At 35.5% G+C, this 18,341-nt stretch overlaps 2 protein-coding genes across 12 annotated transcripts; both read right to left on the minus strand.

Annotated features, from left to right (window-relative positions):
- Nucleotides 1–3,118: 3,118 nt before the first annotated feature.
- On the minus strand, nucleotides 3,119–11,299 carry Nrg (Neuroglian). Of its 7 annotated transcripts, none has more exons than XM_034336891.2 (11): nucleotides 11,141–11,299; nucleotides 10,118–10,194; nucleotides 9,595–9,727; nucleotides 7,763–9,178; nucleotides 7,235–7,695; nucleotides 6,819–7,175; nucleotides 6,481–6,739; nucleotides 6,086–6,406; nucleotides 5,361–6,010; nucleotides 4,968–5,057; nucleotides 3,119–4,847 (listed from the first exon to the last, which is right to left on the minus strand). In XM_034336891.2, exons 2-10 carry the CDS (start codon nucleotides 10,170–10,172, stop codon nucleotides 4,969–4,971), a joined length of 3,741 nt encoding a protein of 1,246 aa, XP_034192782.1. In that variant the 5' UTR covers nucleotides 10,173–10,194; nucleotides 11,141–11,299; the 3' UTR covers nucleotides 3,119–4,847; nucleotide 4,968. The 7 variants fall into 7 exon arrangements, with proteins under 7 accessions (XP_034192782.1, XP_034192777.1, XP_034192781.1 ...); XM_034336886.2 differs by having other exon boundaries at nucleotides 4,968–5,060; XM_034336890.2 differs by lacking the exon at nucleotides 11,141–11,299 and adding an exon at nucleotides 10,815–11,069 and having other exon boundaries at nucleotides 4,968–5,060.
- Nucleotides 11,300–12,504: 1,205 nt separating this feature from the next.
- Nucleotides 12,505–18,220, minus strand: LOC117610026 (scm-like with four MBT domains protein 1). Of its 5 annotated transcripts, none has more exons than XM_034336906.2 (9): nucleotides 18,093–18,220; nucleotides 17,139–17,562; nucleotides 16,951–17,020; nucleotides 15,928–16,340; nucleotides 15,756–15,845; nucleotides 15,169–15,683; nucleotides 14,240–15,090; nucleotides 13,528–14,174; nucleotides 12,505–13,452 (listed from the first exon to the last, which is right to left on the minus strand). In XM_034336906.2, the coding sequence occupies exons 3-9, from the start codon at nucleotides 16,994–16,996 to the stop codon at nucleotides 13,282–13,284; spliced, it is 2,733 nt and encodes a 910-aa protein (XP_034192797.1). In that variant the 5' UTR covers nucleotides 16,997–17,020; nucleotides 17,139–17,562; nucleotides 18,093–18,220; the 3' UTR covers nucleotides 12,505–13,281. The 5 variants fall into 5 exon arrangements, with proteins under 5 accessions (XP_034192797.1, XP_034192796.1, XP_034192794.1 ...); XM_034336905.2 differs by having other exon boundaries at nucleotides 12,507–13,452; nucleotides 13,528–14,177; nucleotides 16,954–17,020; XM_034336903.2 differs by having other exon boundaries at nucleotides 12,507–13,452; nucleotides 13,528–14,177.
- Nucleotides 18,221–18,341: the final 121 nt, after the last annotated feature.

Below are 18,341 nucleotides of genomic sequence, written 5' to 3' on the forward strand. Positions count from 1 at the left end.
AAATATGCCCCGCTTATAATAGTGCTCTACGCCTGGATCCTCGGGCGTTTCGTTAGCTTAAAGAGAACGGGTAGATTATATTCTTTTTCCCCGCGAGGAGGTAACAGAATCGTATAATAACACGTTAAAGAATTTTTTTTCTTTGCAGATCATGATCGTGATTTCGCATCGTTTTCTTTTTTTTTTTTTTTCTTTTTTATACACGCCGTAAGTGGCGACGAGAAGAAAAGGTGGAATTGGAGATAATCGATTTCACGGGTATCGGAATCTCCGTCGGGGTAATAAATTTTTAAAAGCTGGTACATGTGTGTCGGCTCTCTAATAGCCAAGGGAAATTGAAGGATATTCGATAAGTCACGAGAAATCAAGAGAATCGCCGAAGGAAAGTCTGCGCCCTGATACAACGGACACAATTGATCCGAACGTATATTATACCCGGCTCACGAACGGGGAAGCGAGTCCCGAGAGCCGTCTCCGAGAGAGAGCAACCAGTGCCGGTTTATTCCCGATCGAATGTTTTTGCTCGACCGTCGCAAACCTAATTGGATTCGCTACAAACCGCAAGCAGTCGTACGAGCGTTACGCAAAATCATGTAGTCCTCGGCTTTTTAAATGTTGATTCATCGATTGGACCGAAGGAATGAAATTTCCAAATTGGCTATAACCAGAAACTGTAATTTCTTGCATCCAACTTAGCCATCTTCTATTAAAGATTTATTCTTACTTCCTGGTTAAATGTGATTATTACAATAATTCGTTTCTTTTATTTGCCAGGTGAATTCAAATTATTCCGTTTCGTTACTACGCTGGTCAAGATAACGCACTTTATTAACGTACGCGATATCTACTTATCGCTATAACTCTTACCTTGCAACGTACTCGCGCGTCCGATTGGCGCGCGCAGCTCGTATGCGCCGTCTCTCTTCCACGCATGCGTCGACCTTACCTCTCCTTCTCCCGTAGGACAGCACACTCGGCATGACCGGCGACCCACACGGACGCGCGCAGCTTCTACAGCAGGCAGCCAGGCGCTAACGTCGATACATGTATAGCTGACGGCGGTTAGCAGCACGGTACATTTCTGCGTCGTCGGCTTGTCTTCCCCTTTCGTCCTTTTTTCTCTTCTGTTCTCGTTATAAATGCTTCGATGCTTGCAACGATGAGAGAGAGAGAAACGTTGACAGAGCTAGGTAACACCGAAACGTGGGATTAGCGAGGAGGGTAAAGGAACTGATGAAAGTAGGAAAAGTTAGAGAAAAGAAAATGAGAGAAAGGGATGAACCCGGTGAGAAAGAGATAGAGAAAGGAAACGGTAGAGGGACAGTGACGCGAGAGAGATGCACAGGTAGAAAAAAGGGAGAGCGACTCACGAGAGATCAAGTTAGAGTACCAGCACAAAAAACCTGTCCCGCATAATTACATTATCGGTCACATCTCGTTCGACTTCTGTCCGCGCAGCTCTTGCTTGCCTGAGACCAAATGCGCTCCCGTACAGCGTACAGGGCCTCGATCCTCGAGGACGATGCGACAAGGACTCCTCTGAAACCGCAGGAGGTCCCGTCTTCTCTTTCTTTAATCCAATCTTTCTCGGCCTTCTGAAAGAAATATCCATGATTTAGACAAATTGCCATTTTCATTGAACTCTGAGAAACATCGTCTCTCTGTCGTTTATAGATTTTATTTATTTATTTAATTTTTGTTTTTATTGACATGGGAGATGTTATACAGGCATTGGAATGCGCGTTATCGTAGTTACTGATAAATGATCGAACATAAGGCGAATCATTTGACATTTGACAGAACGTTGTAACGCAATGTAGGATATTCTCGTCTCTTTCGCGGTACGAGGAGATGAAAGAACCTTCAACAAGGTTGCTAAACCTTTCTGCAAACTCTACACCGTAGAAAAAATATTGAAACGATGGTACCGCTAGAAACATACACAAGAAGGTGGTCTCGTACGAGCACGCTCTTTATGGATCTTTCTATCGGGAAATGTATTAGTATCTTAATAGTTAATCAGATAATGTACAATGAAAAGCTAGTACGATAGGCGCACACATGTTCGTATTATCGTATAACATTTTTCTTTTCGTTACTTTTGCAACAGTTTATCTCTTTTTTTATTTTTGTATGCGCAACATGTGTTGTCCTCTCGTTGTAAAATGAACACTGTTTCGTAGAAAGTCATTTGTATCGCATTCTTAGTCGGTGCTAATTGCGCTAACACAGTGGTTACTTCCCGGCGTTGTAACTAAAATAGTTAATGCATTGTTTAAAAAAAAAAAAAAAAAAAATCAGATCCAACACACGACGTACGTGCTAAACGCTTACGCATCTACCGTGAATACGAAGAAATGTCTATATATATTTATATATTAATAACGAGTGAAAGTAATAAAAAGAAAAAAATGTATCAAAATATATTAAAAAGTATCAAAACACCAGTTACACGTACGAAAGTATTGGAAGTTCACGTAAGTTACAACACGTTTCATCCAAACAGAGATTCGAATCTTAAAAAGGACACGGATACGGATGTACCTCCAAAATGTACTGAAGATACTACGATTAGAAAAATACATTAAAACGTAATCGCATACTTTTGTGGATTGACTTGGACGTCTATGATCATTCTGGCAAATATATCGTTCAATATAATTTTACCATTAATGATACTTTAATATATTACATATATGTCTCTGTATCTTCTTTTATATATCTCGGTATCTTTACAATAAATTATCATTTTTCTTTAATTTACAATACGTTCTTTTTGTAGGCGCCTATATACGTACGTGTATATGTATAATATATATTATTTATAGAGTTCGTAAAAATTACGCGACGTCCAAGCCATTTGTACAGGATAATCGGCAAAAAAGATCCTGACAAATATTAATTAAAATCTACAGTTTGTCGCTAAACGAAATTTTGAGACCTCCTTCGTTTTTGTTTTTCAATGGTACATACTAAAATTTAGAAGACAAGTTGGAAGAATAATTACTATTGCATGTCGACTTTCCATAGATTCAGAGCTGTGTACATTATTTTCAGAGTATCATATATATTTTTACGAACTTTACGCGCATTATGTGTATTGTTAAGTATTCCTATATTTTGTACCTTTTTTTTTTTTTTATTTTTGTACCTGATATATTTGTTCACGACACTTTTGCAGACAACCTGTACATTGCATTGAATATACTAAACTTAAATATATAGTAAATAAAAAACGTACATTTATTCTTGCAGAAATCAACGAATCTCTACCCATTTCTTAATAACATTTTTATACACTAAAACGCAATAATAGCTGTCCTTGTGTGATCGCATTCTTTCAAGACTCTAATTAATAATCAATATATGTCTCTATATATTTAATATATTATATATTAAATAATCAATACTCTAGACTCATTATATTGTAATAAAATTACCAAAAGGAAAGTGAACATTAATAAAAATAAAAGGACTTTCATTTTCTTTAGCTAAAGCACGTTTCACATACAAAAAGCAACAATTAGAGGCCATGTGACTTTTTTTTTTAACTACTATAGTGCATGTACAATGTTCCTTTCAATATTAGAGTAATAATAATAATAATATCTTTTGTCATTTGCGTATCGTTAATGAAAGTGCAAGTGCACAATAAATTGTATTATTCATTCAATGAGCGGCCATACCCATTGTACCCAGCATACTCTATATTTTTCTTCACTGTGTATGTACCTTTGATGTTAGAATTAAGAAGTTAAGGGCTTTCCTGAGCTGCGTGAAACAGGCATGTTCTCTCGCTGAATGAATAAGAGATAGTCACCGATTCGTTATATTTGGCCCTTTGTCGGCAGAGTAAAAATTGATTGCATCTAAAGATTTTTAGAACAATTTCTCGTTTTTTTTTTTTTTTTTTTTAAGTTAAAATTAGATTCAGTCGAAGCCAGATTGTGACACTATTCTCAATATCAGTCCTTCCGTTTTCAAGATTGCATATAAGCAACATCAGTCTGTTAGAAGGTGTATAAACTAATTTTGGGCAATACGAAACATCAATGTTATTTGATTAAGTGGATGTGATCCTATATGCAGCCTTAAAAGTACATCATGATTTTGTGCCGTACATACTTAGAACAATATAAACATAACTCGTATACCCTGTGATTATTATCGTGTCAATCAATCAATCTGGCTTTGTCAAATGTTTTACTGTCGATGCTAGAATACTTTCTACTTTTATTTATGTTCGTAAATAGCTTGCACGCTATGAAACACCTATCGTCTTTGGGTTTTATAATTAGTACAAGATACTTCAACAAATGTATCGGTTAATAAATAATTTTTTGATTAATTAACAAATATGTATCCATCGATACACGCAATAAGTAGATGAAATAATTATCGCAGGTCAACTTCGAATATACTAAAAATTATTGGAATAATCGAGTAACGCATCTAAAATGATGTGTACGAAACACTTAAAAGACGAATCACTCTAAACGATACGAATATACAAATTGTTGTGCTTCACTTGTATATCCCTAACTGGCTCAATATAGAAACATTTACTTATCTCTCTATGTAAACTATAAAACCCAAAACCAAAGTCTAATTGGCAGTATAGTGTTGGACATTGCGCCCAGCGCAAGGTGCATAGCAGAGCTGCTGCGGTTAGTAAGGACCTGTAACCTTACTTATAAGAGAAAAAACAATTTTTATGCGGCTCGAATAAGATAATGGCAGAGGTTACACGTATGTGGCCATAGTGCCGCTTGGAATGGGCGGTGTTTCTTCTGGTCTACCCTTGGGCCCATATTGTCCAATAAAAGAACCGTCTTCCGTGAAACGTCCTTCAACAGAATGAAAATTTCAATTCACGATTTGACATTTCAAGACATAACACATCAAGCACACATGAAAGGCAATAATGTAAATCGTGCTCGTGTCTCTGAATGTATTGTTTAACCTACCTTAAACTAACGTAGCAAATGCTTGCGAGTTTGGTTCTGGCTTACGATGTCGACCATACTGACCAATGAATGATCCATCCTCGTTCATACCTTCTGTATTAAATTAAGCGATAAAGCAAATAAAATAGAAAATAAAAGATAATATATAAATAAAGTTGCTAAATTAGGAAAAGTGAATGACGTATAAAGAAATATTCTATTCTATATAAAATTTGTGTAACAACGTACATATGCAAAATGAAAAACTGAAACATAAAGTTTTCAGTGTGTGCTTTGCATCTGCATACGTGGGAACTGGTGCATACTCTATTAAAATCTAACTATACATACCTAAATTGTATGATTACTATTGTAGCTCAATATAAATTAAGCTATGTTATATTTTAAACTGACCTGTATCACCCTCGCCGTATTCTGCCATAGAATCGGTATCAGACTCTGGATGCTTTCCATCTTGATGGGACGACGATGCTAAAGACGCTCGACCACCCGCTGATTTAGTATCTAAAGGTTGGGAATACTCGTGAAAACCACCTTCGTCCGGGTAGTCACCGCGTCCAGCAGCTAATTCCCTTTCGTGTACCGCGTACTTTCCGCCTCTGTTGCGTTTTACAATGCACACGATTATAAGTACGAAAAGAAGGAAAGCGATCGCTAGCATCATTCCTATGAACCATCCAGCAGTCGCGACATTTTCTTTAGGCTGAATGATAGGTCCCTCGCTGCTTGTCTCTACTTCCTGCGGTTCGCTTTCCGTGAAATAATTTCCATCGACGGCAACTACAGACATTACGTAAACCTCGCCGCTTTTAAGTCCACGAATTTCGATCGTGTTCGATTGGTATTCTGGGTCAGTCTCCAGAGAGATCGTTTCGCCTTTAAGTTTGTACTTAACGAAAAAGTGGCTGCCAGGGTTTCCATTGAGATTTAGCTGCCAAATAATTCTGACGATCGAAAATCCGTTCTCGTCTGGTATGGCTTCCCAAGTGAATTGAGGCACGTCCGGCCGTTGGGACGTGCGCGTCTTCTGTTCGATGAAGTAACTGAGAAAGTACAAAGGAATATTTTGTATTAGATATGTGAATCAATGATGATTAATAGGCAGTAGATATACGTACTCATTTCCTTCGCCAACTTTTGTCGTTGCCCGGATGTGTACACGATATTTAGTGTCAGGTGCTAGCGCAGCTAATTTTGCGCTTGTGGCTTCTGAGTCCATAATATGTGGTTTCCTCTCCAATAAAGGTCCTAATCTAGTTCCATTTACGGGTTCATAGTAAATTCTGTATCCATTTAAAATACCATTCGGTTCGGCAGGTTTCGTCCATGCTAAGAACAAAGCGCTGGAGCCCATCGGGAACGCCTCAAGATTGAGAACTGTTCCTGGAACTCCTTCTGGTGTATCAAAACTTAAAGTTTCAGAAGGTGGTCCAGCGTACCTAATATAGATAATCAACGTTATAGGCACAGTTACATAGAAATATTGATTAGTTACTGGTTCTGTTATCATTACCGGCCATTATATGCTAGGATTCTGACATAGTTCTTGCTGAATGGAACAAATTTGGTAACTAACGCATGGGACCTGTTACCACCTCTTATATCGATTTCCCGTAATCCTTTTTCTCCATCCTTTTCTGTCCACGTTTGAATTTTATATCCCTGTAATTCACCCCGTACCGATTCCTCGGGAACCGGGTTCCACGAGAACTGCGCGCTTGTGCTGGACTTTATTTGATTCAATGTGAAGTTAGTGGGTGCTTGCAAGGGTACTGTAATCATTATACACACTTTGGCTAACATCGTTCTTCAAAAATGTTCAGTAAAATTAATCGAAAAATCAAAACAAACCATCCTCTCCAGAGTATCCAGTTACTTCTTCAGGAGCGACTCTACATTCTCCTTTCGCATTGATAGCCACAACTTTGATCTTGTATCTCTGATAAGTGGGTTGATTGTCCACTACCAGGCTATTCTTTTTCCAATCGTGTATATCCTCTATAGTCCATTTCTCTCCTGGTATGTCTCGTCTGTAATATACTCTGTACATGAACTTCGGCGCGTTGTGCTCAATTTGCGGCATCACGGTCCAGGATATAACAAGATTTTGCGGAGTTGTTCCTTTACCCGCAACGTTATCCGGATTCCTGTAAGGAACGTCCGGTAAAGTGGTGCACACATCGCTGTGCGGCGATGGTAACGAAGGTCCTGTATGGAATAAATTAATATGAATAAACTTACAAAATTACTTATCTCTCAAATCTTACCTATTTTGTTCCACGCTAATACACGGAACGTATAGTTAGCCCAAGGCGACATTGGAACAACATAAGTTTGTTCAGTGGCTGGTACGGAATCTTTAGCTATTTCCCAAGTATCCGGTGTGAAAGTAGTGTTATGCTGAATGGTGTATCTCAAGATCGGAGCTCTGTTATCACCCATAGGAGTCCAATGCACGGAAGCATCGTTTTCCATACATTTTACGCTAATTAATTTTGGCGGATTCGGTACGTCCTGAACTATCAACGTTGCTTGTGCTTTCGTCTCGTCCAACTCGGTATGAGCAACGCAAGTGTAAATACCGGAATCTAATTCAGTCGTTTTTGTGATCATTAACGAATAATCAGTGCTTCGTACAAATCGTGGTTCCATCTCAAAATCTATAGGCTCGCCGTTGGACAACCAGTCGATCGTTAAAGTTAAACTTGAATCTGTGACGGCATTACACCTAAATATAATATTTTATTAATACATGGACTCAAGAAAATCATATCATTAGTATCATAATTATTTACCTAAAGGTTGCAGTAGAACCTGCGGCAACTTCGTAATCCTCAGGTTCGTCCGTGATTCTCGTATGTTCTTTTACCATTAAATTACCAGTAGCTTCTACTTCTCCAAATTTATTAGACGCATGGCAGGTATAGACACCCGCATCTAAGAATATTACATTTTCGATTTCTAAGTCACCGGAGTCCAAAGTCTTGTATCGGCCTCCGGTCAGTTCTTGACCTTTCCGGATCCATTTCACAGTTGGTTTCGGTGCCCCAAACACGCGACAGATAATTCTCACTGTTTTCCCATCAACAGTAGCGATATCAGCTGGTGGCTGTATAATTTCAGGTTCAAGAGCTAAAACATTTACGTACACATCCTTGTATACGTAGCCCAACGAATTAGTTGCATTGCATCCGTAATTCCCTGTGTCTTTCTTAGTTAGTTTCTCTATAATGATGGAATTCGATGTAACTTTTCTACGCGGATTTGGCGGAGCTTCCGATATTGGTTTGCCATTATGAATCCATTTGATTTCAGGAGTAGGCACTCCGTCGGCTGCGCATTTGAATGCAACAGTCTCGTCTTCCGCGGCGTTTATGATCTCAGGTTCGATAGTGAAATATGGTACCGCCATTACTTGTAAGTTTATAGAATACGATTGCGCATCTCCTACTCCGTTCGATGCTTCGCAACTATACGTTCCCTCGTCCTTGAAATTCACATGCTTTATTATCAACGATTTACCATAATTTCCTTGAGTTATTCGATCGTTTGTCCGAATGATTTTCCCATTTTTACTCCATAATATCTGCGGTAAAGGCGTCCCACCGAATATGCAATATAATTCAATCTTTTTACCGCGTAAGGCAACTTCGTTCTTTCTACTGACGTATTGTTTGACGGGTTCGTGTTTATTTTGACTAGCAGACGTTCCCGTTGAAATAACATTTAATAAAACTCTATTTCCTAGTTTGTATTCGTTTCTGAATACGGACGTAGCTGCGCAGGCGTAATAAAAATCATCGGAGGCGTCGTTTCTAGTGACGTTACTGAACCAAAGATTTCCTTCGGGATCCAAAGTCATTCTCGAGTTATTGATCGACTTGATACTCCCGGCGATGTCTTGTATCAACCAATACACGTTCGGTTTCGGCCAACCGTCCGGTGGTTGACACGTTAATTTGAATGGCTGCCCTTCGTTTGCATCGAGGCTTATAGGATTCTGATCTTTGAACGAATTCAATTCGGCTTTTCGAACGAAAACGGAGTTAGATGTTGCTGTCCCCCATTCATTTTCTGCAAAGCATTGGTACTGTCCCAAATCTTCGTCGCGCGGTCTCGAGATGACCAGTGTACCTCTACCAGGTTGCTGAGATATACGGTCATCGTACGCTGGCCATTCAAAGTTTTTTCCATTTTTAATCCATCGGTACCTAAATCAGACGGTATATATTAATTTATGAAGGAAAAATAATAAATTACGTTATTTATTGTCTATTGATGTCTTAGTGACCACTTCCATACATCTACAATTTACACCACAAGTAAGGTATCTTTATCAGTACTGGTAACTTTATACCCCCTAAGGCTATGAGGTCATCCTGGTAATTAAGACCAGTTACTCTGGCTTCTTTGGAGGATAGAGATAGAGTACTTAAATGTAAGTGCAGTGAAATTACATGAATGAAAATTTTCTTGGAAAATGTTTCTCATTCTTCAATAATTAATTCAAGCGCAAAGCTGTTCCTATTTATACCAGAATTGTATTGCATAGAAATGATGACAATTTTTATTTGAACAAACAGAAATGAAGTAGAGTACATTTATTTTCCACTTAAATTCATTTTACCTCGGAGCAGGTTCTCCTTCTGCTTCACATTCAATTAAAAATGGTTTGTCATTCTCATTAATCTTTGCCTGAGCCACTTGAAATAACTGCTCATCTGTCGGGGGTTGTTTGGATATCCGTGGTGGAGATTGAACTAATGAAGATACAAATGACAATGGTATAATATTGGAACTTATAGTAAAGTAACATGTTTGTATTAAGTATACGCTATGCAATATTAAAATATTGCAATTACTTCAGTAGCTGAACAAAAATAAAAGTGTTAATTAAATACGCTATAATTGCATTAAGCCAAATTTCGGCTAAAAAATTTTATAGAAGCAGGTGAAACTATGCAATTAAAATTAATTTATTTAAATTATTTATTTCTAGCGTTCGCTACTGTTTTCACCTCCTATAATATCCACGATACGGACTATAATTAAAAATTACACAAGATTATAAAAAAAACTAATTAATCTTATGAAATAATACTTCGAATTTTCGTGACCGATATAAAGCGCGATGACGGAATTGCACTCACTTATAGCCGATGCCTGCAGAATCAGTGTCGAGATGACACACACGATGAACTTCATGATCGGCCGGTATTTTCTTAAGCTGGAAATAGAAAAAGATTCATAGAAAATTGCATTCCGCCATAATATCAAATAATGACATACAGCTATGACATTCTATTTTGAATCCGATATTTTGAACGACATTACATAAATTATAATTCACGCTTCTATACATTCGTTCCTTTAATCTTTACAATTCAAACGAATATGCCGAATGAAATCACGACAGCCTTTGCAAATAGCCTAATCGCGTTCATAAGAGACTTTTTTTTCCTACACAACGTCGAAGAGTCAAATATCATTTGAACCACTTTGTATACACGGGTAAGCCTTGAAAGAGTATGAAATTACGCGAGTTATATCACTTGGAACAAACAATTGAAATTTCAGAATTCCGTAAAAATGTTACGCGCTAATGCACAGTTGCCAATGGAGACGGAAAAAATGGGCGTGCTCCTGACGGTAATAAATAAAATTAATAATAAATAAATTGAGCATGTGTCAGCGGGCCGACTTATCGTATAACGAGCCTAGGTTAATTGTAGTTAATCTTAAAATGAAATTAAAGAATTAAGAACAGACATTGATGTATAATAACAAAGTTGCTTTCCGGATCGCGTACGATCGTCGGAACAGGTGATGGTGCTACGATGATCTCACCAAAGTTGTCCTTCGAAATCATAACACGGCGAAAGTGAAATTACGAATTTTATCACAGTTTTATATTCGATCACATTTCTACGACACTTTCAATATTTTTCGTATAGTCCTTTAAAGAAACTGTATCGATCGGGCGATTAGTTAGAAATCGGATTTCTCATGGGGACCAAAAGGGAAAAAGGGAACACACGGGGCTGGGCAACGGGCACACCCGCGAACCAACATTGATCGACGACGCTGTTCGTTCGTTTCGTAAATTTACCGAGATTTCTTACTTAGCGTCACTAAAACGAAATTTTATACTCGTTCGTATTAAATACGCTCACCTATCTCAACGTTTTAAGAACTGTTTGAACGTTAAAATCCCATCATCACCAAGGCATCATCGAAAAACCACTGACTCGTACACGTAACGCACCGTACGGTACTGTACTACTGTAGATGTGCACGTTGCATGTGTTGCAGGCTGAATCCCCACCTAAAAACGTTTTACGTATACACTGATTCACACTAACGCGTCTCCAGTGAACTTAACGGATCGCTCACACCAGAGTTGCTCTATGAAAAAACTTGACATTCTCAAAGATTTCTGGAAGTAACTATAAATACTTTATGTAATATAAAATAGTTGCGAAATAGATTCTCCGTTGAGAATGCTTCGTACGATGTAACGTTGTTTCGAATTTATTGAAGAAGCAGCAATTTATTAATTAGGTTCATCGAGCAATGTGAACGTTCCTTTATTGGAGCGAGCGTCCCTTTACCAATAACGATCGAGATAAATCGAAAGCATCCAACGCGCCAGATTCAAAAAAGGCGCGTCCTCTTAAGTAAATGTTGTTCTATGTATAGTATCTTAAAGTGCAGCTGCATTTACTTTGCAAAAAGGGGGAAGAGGATGCATTTTAAAATTGACACAGGTTAAATAAGGGTAACCGACGGGTCGTTATTCAAGCTGTACGATCTGCTTTCAGTATATAAATACTATGAAACTGTACGATCAATTCTTTTTCAGGACATTAAAACGAGGCATCATAGAATATTAACAACCATTTGATACATATAACACGTAACCGACTAAAATTATATTAATATTTGAATAGATTTTAATCTTTCAAATATTGTAAAAAATTTTTTACGTTTGATATAAAAATAAATCTTTCCCAGGAGCAAAATATTTGTTAAAATACTGATAGATATAGTCGCCTGGAAACAGTACATCCTAATCATTGAGTAGATATAAGTATTTTAACAAGATAACTTCAATATACTTGAAGAATCAATAGTGGATCTTTTTTCTGATAAGAAATAACGTCTGTGTAAACTTAACGTTCGATCGAAAACTCGTGGAACGATGTAGGTCAAGCTGTATCCTACAAGTAGAAGCGTATTCAGCAAATATCTTACTAGTATTAGAGGAAGTTAAAATCCACGAATCATCGTGTTGTATATGTACTTCGAATACAAATTATGTTAACAATTACGCGCGTAAACATATTTGGTCTTCGGGTTAGTTCAGACCACACATTAATGAGCGTACGAGCATTGCTTACAAAGTATATCCTGTCGCATCATTTCTTTTGGTTACAATTGATAGGATAGAATGCATTAGGATGAGTTGGATGAGACTTCACATTAACTTCCAGTATGAACTTGGTTTATACTAAATATTGTATCTTAATTCATCCTTTAATTTAGTCAATTATTAAGTTACATTTATAGTTACTATTTCTTACAGTTAAAACATTTAAATATGATCTATTTGATATGTACTTAAAAAATCATAGGTTTTATTTGCATTATAGTTATAAAATGAAAGTTACAATGGTGGTTTATAAGTCAAAATACTTAACATGCTATCTGTAGTACGAATAATTTGGCAGAGTTTCAAAAAGTACAGTCTAGTGTATAAAGCGTGTAACAGCATTGTTGCAAATTTAGATTGAGCTACGTGAAAACGAATGTCCTACTTAAATCTATTTGTTGAACTGAAAGCATAGTTCACACGCTACATTAAACTTTCATTTCAACTATGAATTCGTATGTTTATTGTCAATGTACAAAATAAAAATTTAACGAGTTTATAAAAATGTTAATAATAATAATACTAATGGTAGAAAGAAATTTACAATCAAGATTGTTTTTTGTACAAATTTTATATAATTTTAAAAAGAATATCCTTTAATATTTTAGGTACTCTTTTCTCTGATTATATCTTAATCAGCTTAATTAATAGAATTTTTTTCTAAAAATGTAATATATAACAAAAATAATTTAAATATACAGGGCAATAACTAATACTTTATATATCTATTTAAAAGTAATGCAGTCTTGCATTTCTATATAAATAAAAATCGTTTTGTCATTATTATACAATAAACATCTGGATATCAAGTATCTTTCATGATGCAATATATTACACTATATGTATAAATAATATAACGAATTGAATACCTAATTGTTAAAATTATACAATTTGATACTGATCTGGTTCCGTTTCATTGATGTGCCGTAAAAAGAACGTAACTTTAACCTGTTCAACGTGACGGCAAAGTTTCATTGCTAGACTGGTCCGAAGTTTCATATGTTGCGTTAGCGATGGTAAATTTAACAATAAAAACGCCAGACCATCAATTTCCTGCAAAATAATATTAACTAGTGTTACACGATATTTAATATTGCAAAAACTTATGCCATTTATTTGATAAATTACCTCTTGTCTTACTCGGTACGCTAAATCTTTGCAATCATTCGTTTTTCTCAAATATCTAAAAACATCATCCACGGTCCAAAATAATGGATTCGAATCAAGCTTCCGTGTTTTTGGCCGTCTCTGTTTCTTCTGCATTCTCACATATTCTGCATCTGCATCCGAACAATCAGACTCGATACTTGTATCCCAATCACGTTCTCTCTTGCTTGCTCTAGTAATGGTATTACTTTGATTATATTTCGACGAATGTTGTTTGTTACTTAAACTACTAGGACTTTCTCTATCTTTTGTTTTTCTGTTATCATTAAACGAACTTCCAGAATCTTCTGATGCGTTACTCGAAGGTGGTTCGGTTTTAAATTCATCAGATTTTTCCCCTTTCTCTAGACCTTTCTGGATCATTATATCTATTTCGGATAGCGGTGGTCTTCCATCGAGCGTTTCTTCAATTCCTGATACGTGTTTAGCTAGATCTAACGACATAAATGGCATTTCATCCTCTTGATCGTAATCGTCGTGCGCTTCCTTTTCTCTATTCGCCCATCTACCCCGTCTCCTTTTTCGTCTACCACCCCATGGTTTTGGTTTCTGCACCATAATACTTGTATAACCCTTTGGTTTTCCCCTTCTTCCGGTGCCCATAGATGCTGCTAAAATAAAAACATTTTCCAATCAATAAAAGTTATAACGATGCAACAAAATTATTACTTACTGAATTTTGCTTTAGACGTCTTATGACATTTATCCGGGCATTCATTTTCGGGTACATATAGAGGACCAAATAAATTTGGGCATACCATTAATTTTCGACAAATACTTTTACAAAAATCAGCTACCATATCACCAGACGTTACAACAGCAACGCTGGCGCGATACGTGTTGTTCTTATGTTTTGCTTTTAAGACTTCTAAATGATATCCAGGATCCGGTTTTGAATCGCATTGAAGTACCTTTAATATTCGAGCGCTTCTATAGCCAACGGATACAATCATTGATAATACTTCTCTCATGACTAATATTACGGGGCCAGGTCCTACTGCTTTCGGTAAAGTTGCTAATTTTCCTTTGGAAATCATAGGACCCGTGAAACAACGGTAGTTGAAATATATCTTTGGACACCATAACGAAGAGCGTGGTTCAGATATTGGTATATCGAGGACATTATTCTTTTTGTCGTCTTTCTCAGGCATTTGTAACTTTTTACAAACTTCTATGTAGTCTTTTGGTGGTTTCAACGGATAATGATTAGATTCGCACCAACCAACTGGGAATATTTGCAAGGAATGCATGTCAACTATATGTTCAGGTTTCGTGTTTTCATAATTATCTAATTTTAGCCATAAGAGATTGTCAACGATTTTTGTAATATGCGCGGCGCAAATAACGTTTTCGTATTCTGGATCAACTGCTTCCAACCGCATACCACATTCGAAGCCAGCCTCAATGGCATTTTGCCTTTCAGGAAATAATTTTTCTTCTGCAGCAATTGCTTGAGTGTCTCTTAAATATTCATCCCAATCAAATTCTTCTTCCTTTGAAGTCCAACCATTTGGATGTACTATTCTGAAAGCAACAAAATTTCAGATTGTAATAAATGTTTCTGATAAAATTTTACGCGAAACACGTTATATGAAGTCTTACTTAATATTGTGCTTTTTTGCCCATCCAACAGGAAAAATATATGGGTGTTCTGCTGTACAAAGCCAAGTATTCTTTTCTGTACTGTTGTACATACATGTTTCAATATCCATTCCCTTTGATAATTCATCATAAGTATCAATATGTACAAGAAAATAAGTATCATCAAACACTTTAATAACAGTAGCTGGACATATGTTTATTTGATTGGTTGGGCTTAGAGCTTCCACCTTCATACCAACTTTAAATTCATGCTTGGGATGTTTTACACTGTTATTAAATAACTCTTCTGGAAGATCATAATTTTTTGGTATCGATTCTAACAGATCTTTCCATTCTTCATAAGTATGCAGATCCACTATGGAACTAGGAGGCTCTAAAAACCAATTAGAATCTGATTTGGATGTAAATCCATACGGATGAAGGTGCTCTGAAGTGCAGAACATCCAAAAATCTTTACGTAATGAACCAGGTGTATCATATCTTAAGAGAAGTCTTCCTCCTACATTTTCTATAATCTGAAAACGCAATGTGAATGTTAAATAAAAAGCAGAATCCACTTGTAATAAAATCTATAAGATATCTCTTACCGTAGCTACCCATAATTTGTAAGGATGTAGTATATCACTGACTTCAACTTTCATGCCTTGTTTGATCCTTTCTGTCATACTCAGACCTTCCTACATGTACAAAATATTAATGTTGATAAATTAAATTCAAATTCTTTTAAATGTAAAATTTCATTTATAAATTATTACTAACTCCTGATAACATTTCTGGTGGAACAGTACGGACTGTTTTTAGGAATTCAGGTAATTTTTCCATACAATCTGGTGATCTTTCAAGCACAACATCAGGTGGTTCTAATTTTTTATCATTTTTCATACACCAACCAAGCTCATGAGCAGCCTCTTTGGTAAGGTTGCACCAAAATTCCAATGACCTATCATCTCCACCATAATACCGTAAGCGTAATAAAGGTCCACATGCGACCACAATAGAGGCAACCCAATATTTAGTATTATCTTCGTTTGTATTTTTTGAAATTGGCACTTCAAGGGACATGCCAATTTCAATACCACTTTGAAGTGTCAGTTCCACATGTGGAAACATAATCTGTGGTACTTCCACGCTTTCTGTAGCATCAAGATAATCTTGCCAAAAGAAACCATATTCTGAAAAATAAATTTTTATTTCAAATTTTATAAAATATAACTTTTAATTATGATTTAACATACTAAACATCTTTCAGAACTATAAAATGAAAAATAAATTATATTATTTATTTTTAATTATAGTTTATTAAATTTTTACATATACGAAAAATAAAAATATTCATTAAATATATTTGACACATTTTTAACATTTATTTTATATTAATAAAATCATTAAAATAAAATTATAAAATTGGAATAAACGCTAACGAAATCGCACGTCATGTTTTTTTTTTTTAAATTACTTATCTAACAATATCAGAAATAGATACTAAGATTCATCATTATTATAATGATACGATTAATGAATTAAAACAAATTTTTTCGCGCGTTTTAGCAACGATTTCACGAACCCTGTATCAGCAGAAACTGTAAATTAAAAATGCATTTGTAAATGTATGTAATGCCTATAATAGAATCAACGATCAATGGATGAAGTCGTTTGAAAAACTTCAAAAAGGTTACCGAATAATAAAAATCATAATTTTACTATAAACAACATCAACGTTATATAATAAAAATTGTGCGAACTACCGTGAAACGATTGTGAATAAAATTAATTTAATCTTACCACCTTCTTGTACTTTCTCCTGTGATCGGTTCTCGCAAGGTTCCATGGTTTCGTTATAATATTATAAAGCCTGCACATAAATACATTAAAATCAATTTCTATCTGAACCGCGTTGATGGAAAAACGAATGCACGTTATTAGATAATTCGAAACATTTCCAATGAATTGATAAACATTTTACAACTTACCTTTTCGTAGTGAGCGCTTAATTTTTAATTTGTGTAATGCTTGTTTTAAAGAAAAATAGTATCGTCAATCGTAGCTGCCCGTGCCGCTCTATACTGGTCTACCGTGCGTATCTTTCTCTGTTGTTTGCTATCTCTCTTGTGCGGTAAGCTTGGCGCACTCGTCCCAAATATCAGAACTACTTACTTTGAATTGGGCAACATTTTGTATTACCCTCGATCATATTTCATGAAACAACTAGTCCTTCTATTCTGTGTATACGTTCTTTGTACGAACGCTTATATCCTTTTTTACCCGCAATAAACGTAAAATGTATCCCTCTGAAGATAAGGCTCGCACATTTTCCTTTTCATATGCAAGAGACACCTTTCGCGATCATTCCTTAGATTGTATTTTTCATTTCAACGTTTCTTATATGTTTGTCGACTAAAACAAAAAGAGCACTATTGATCCTTTTCGTAAATATGAGACTTCATTAATTCTAAAATAATAATAATAAAATTGATTATTTATAAAAATAATAATAAAATTATTCTCATACGTAAATTGAGTTGACTCATTTATACGTACTTAGTTCAAAAGTTTAATGACAATATTTATCAGGATTTATTAATAAATGATGGGAATTTGAATATTTGTTATATCTCATTTGACGATGCTGCTCGTATAATATTAGATAAAACCGAGATTATATTTGGAATAAATTATACAGACTCGTTGAGAAATCGATACAATTGGTACTACACGTTATATATTCTAATCTCGTATACATCGTACTTACACGTATATACACATATTAAAGTGTAAATTTAATAAATTAAACATCAATTGAATAAAACAACGTTAGAACACGTGAAATTGAACTATTCTGTACGTTTAAAAATAATTAGTATGGACTAATATAAATATGAAAATAATTATAAGAATTTAATTACAAGTATGAATATAAAACTTACTAAAGAAGATGTATGAACATCATGCTTTTTAATATTGTATAAAATAGGATAAGCTTAATTGAATCAAGATTGTAAAGACTATCGAAATCATGATACAACCTGCCATTACCAATAGAAAAATGTCAAGATTATACTGCACACAATTTTTTATTCTCGATTTATTAAGGATATCCTGTTTATATTTCGACATAAATTTTAGATATAGGAAACTAAATAATTTAAATTTACCTTAAGAGTGTATTGTTTTAT

Source organism: Osmia lignaria, chromosome 12, assembly GCF_051020975.1.
Source record: "Osmia lignaria lignaria isolate PbOS001 chromosome 12, iyOsmLign1, whole genome shotgun sequence".
Classification (NCBI taxonomy): Eukaryota; Metazoa; Arthropoda; class Insecta; order Hymenoptera; family Megachilidae; genus Osmia; species Osmia lignaria.

Coding starts and splice junctions, on each gene's coding strand:
- Nrg (XM_034336886.2), bottom strand. CDS start 10,172: ATGAAGTTCATCGTGTGTGTCATCTCGACACTGATTCTGCAGGCATCG. Junction 7,696..7,762: donor GGTTCTACTGCAACCTTTAG/GTAAATAATTAT, acceptor TATTATATTTAG/GTGTAATGCCGTCACAGATT. Junction 6,011..6,085: donor AAAGTTGGCGAAGGAAATGA/GTACGTATATCT, acceptor GTACTTTCTCAG/TTACTTCATCGAACAGAAGA.
- LOC117610026 (XM_034336903.2), bottom strand. CDS start 16,996: ATGGAACCTTGCGAGAACCGATCACAGGAGAAAGTACAAGAAGGTG. Junction 16,341..16,950: donor GGAGAAAGTACAAGAAGGTG/GTAAGATTAAAT, acceptor TTTATTTTTCAG/AATATGGTTTCTTTTGGCAA. Junction 15,091..15,168: donor GCAAAAAAGCACAATATTAA/GTAAGACTTCAT, acceptor TGTTGCTTTCAG/AATAGTACATCCAAATGGTT.